A 2500-nucleotide genomic window follows, 5' to 3' on the forward strand; every position below is an offset into this window, starting at 1 on the left:
AGAGCATATTAAAAGCAGCAAAATAGCTTCATTTTCCCAATCAAATAATATAAACAATTTATATCTGTCATTTTAGGAGAATATGTGGCTGCAATTCCTTTTTCAAAAGCCGTAAAGGCTTATCAATTAAAAAAAAGCCAGGATCTACAGTTATTAATACCAACTTTCTTGATAGGTTCTTTACCTCTTCATCTCCTTTGGTGTGGTATTCGACCCAAGTTCGTATAGTGAGTACGATCCTCCTGAACACCTGTTTCGTCTGAGGTTGGTGTGTACGTTGTTGGAAACATGTGGGCAGTTCTTTAGTTCAGGATCAAGCAAAAGACGTCTAGACTGCTATTTATGCTACTTCCAGGTAAGCAAAGACATGATTATATCTAGAATTTTGCAAGTTGAAATCTCAACACATGAGCCTTTGGATATCTCAGGCTTGGTGGTTTTAAGTTTCACTTGGTAATGAGAATGACTCGATTTCAAAATGTTTTACCTCTTTGATTAAAGTGTGTGAACTTCTGAATTGCATTTGTTTAATTTTGATTTCCTTGTCTGCAGCATTACTATCAGTATAAGAGATCTCTCAATATATGGAGTGAGGAGCAAGAGTTCCCATGGCAGATTGAGCACTTAGTCAGAGACACAATTGCAGCAGTGAGACCAAAGCTTCAGATGTACATCAACCTGGAGGAAGCACAGAAAGCTGTGACTCACCTTAATAATCAGATTGTTGCAAAGGCAATTGAGGTTAGTACCAGATTTCAGTTTTTATTAATGGCTTCAGCTCTTAAACATCATTGCAATAAAGAATTGTTCATTTTGAAATGTGAAATGAAAAATGTCTCATTTTATCTGAGTTTACAATATTTCTTTATCTGAATCATGTTATTCTTTGAATTCTATAGCAAGTACCAAGTCTTCGGCAATTCTTACAACCTGATGCGGATAATGAAGGACTTCACACAATAACAGAGGAAGGTCAGTGAATGGTCCTCAGAAGACTAAGGACCCTTTTTTGTACATAATGGTATAATCTCTTGTTTTTCAGTCTTGAGTTTACAGACTTATAGAGAGGTTTTCCTTGATCTGCCTGTCTCTATTTGTCTGTGTCTGTTTATTTGACAGCCTGTGTCTGTCTGTTTATTTATCTGCCTCTGTCCCAGCCATCTCTGTCTCTGACTCTACCTCTGTCTCAGCCATTGTCTGAGCAAACTCTCTCTCTCTCTCTCTCTCTCTCTCTCTCTCTCTCTCTCTCTCTCTCTCTCTCTCTCTCTCTCTCTCTCTCTCTCTCTCACTCACTCACTCACTCACTCACTCACTCACTCACTCACTCACTCACTCTATTCTATCTCTAATCATTCTCCCTCTCTCTCTCTCTCTCTCTCTCTCTCTCTCTCTCTCTCTCTCTCTCTCTCTCTCTCTCTCTCTCTCTCTCTCTCTCTCTCTCTCTCTCTCTCTCTTTCTTCAGGAAAGGATGTACTCGTTCCTCCTCAATCAACAATAGCATCACTCTGTAGTGGGCCTTGGAAATGGTCAAGTAATCAATGTCTCCAGTTAATCACTTGAAATGTATTACCTGGAACATGAACAGTTTGCAGAAATGCAAGGTAACTCTCTCCCAGTACCTTCACTCCAAAACTGTTGATGTGTGTTGCCTTCAGGAAGTCAGAACTAGTGCTCGTTATGCAAAAATTGCGGGATACACATACTATGATAGACCAAATACTGCTAACCCCTCTACAAGAGGGCTTGGCATTTACATAAAGAACTCAATTCCATTGAAAGTGATTGATGATAATCTAGACAACTCCTGTGTTGAATATCTTAGTATTAAAATATTTTTAGACGGTAAATCTATCACCATCATTAATGTATATAATCCACATGATAGTGAGGTGGTACCTAAACCTCCTGACTGCATGATACATACTGATACTGTCTTATTGTGTGAGGATTTTAATGCTCGCCATCCTCTCTTAGGCTCCGAGGGAAGTACCATTGGCAAAAACAGTAAGGTTTATTATGACTATCTCCAAAATACTAGTGACCCCATACACTTATTATGCCCCTTCGAAAAAACTCATTATTTGGGAGGGAAATTGGACTATATAGCTCTATACAATCAGCACACACTACCAACTACCGTGAAAGTCATCCATTCTTAGTTAGTGATCACTGGGCATTAGGTATAACCCTCCCTTTTTGCAAAAGAACCCCACCCCAGCCGCGCCTTAGATACCACCTTGCTACTATAAATATCATGATGAATTCATTGAAAGAATTGCCTGCTGGTATGAAGACTTTACTCCTACGGGCCCGGATCACTTTAATGAAACTCTGTCAGCAAGTTAGCAATATCATTACTCAAAAGCCCTGTCAAGCACGGATCTTTATCCTCCAGAGGTAGACATGCACAACAACTGAACAAAGACCCTGAGATAAAACTTCTTAGGAGGCTCATACGATCTACAGTAAGTCAGCTATGACACTTGGGGAAAAAACCTTA

General features: G+C 39.4%; 1 protein-coding gene across 4 annotated transcripts in view; it reads left to right on the forward strand.

Moving 5' to 3' along the window:
- The window catches only part of LOC125031705 (regulator of nonsense transcripts 2-like), a 37342-nt gene that overhangs the window by 19919 nt on the left and 14923 nt on the right, over positions 1 to 2500 (forward strand). For all 4 annotated transcript variants that reach the window (XM_047622612.1, XM_047622614.1, XM_047622613.1 and 1 more), the window contains exons 18-20: positions 176 to 355; positions 553 to 741; positions 900 to 972. In XM_047622612.1, coding sequence (XP_047478568.1) covers positions 176 to 355; positions 553 to 741; positions 900 to 972 — 442 coding nt within the window. The remainder of the gene's footprint in view (positions 1 to 175; positions 356 to 552; positions 742 to 899; positions 973 to 2500) is intronic.

This window comes from Penaeus chinensis, chromosome 13, assembly GCF_019202785.1.
Source record: "Penaeus chinensis breed Huanghai No. 1 chromosome 13, ASM1920278v2, whole genome shotgun sequence".
Classification (NCBI taxonomy): domain Eukaryota; kingdom Metazoa; phylum Arthropoda; class Malacostraca; order Decapoda; family Penaeidae; genus Penaeus; species Penaeus chinensis.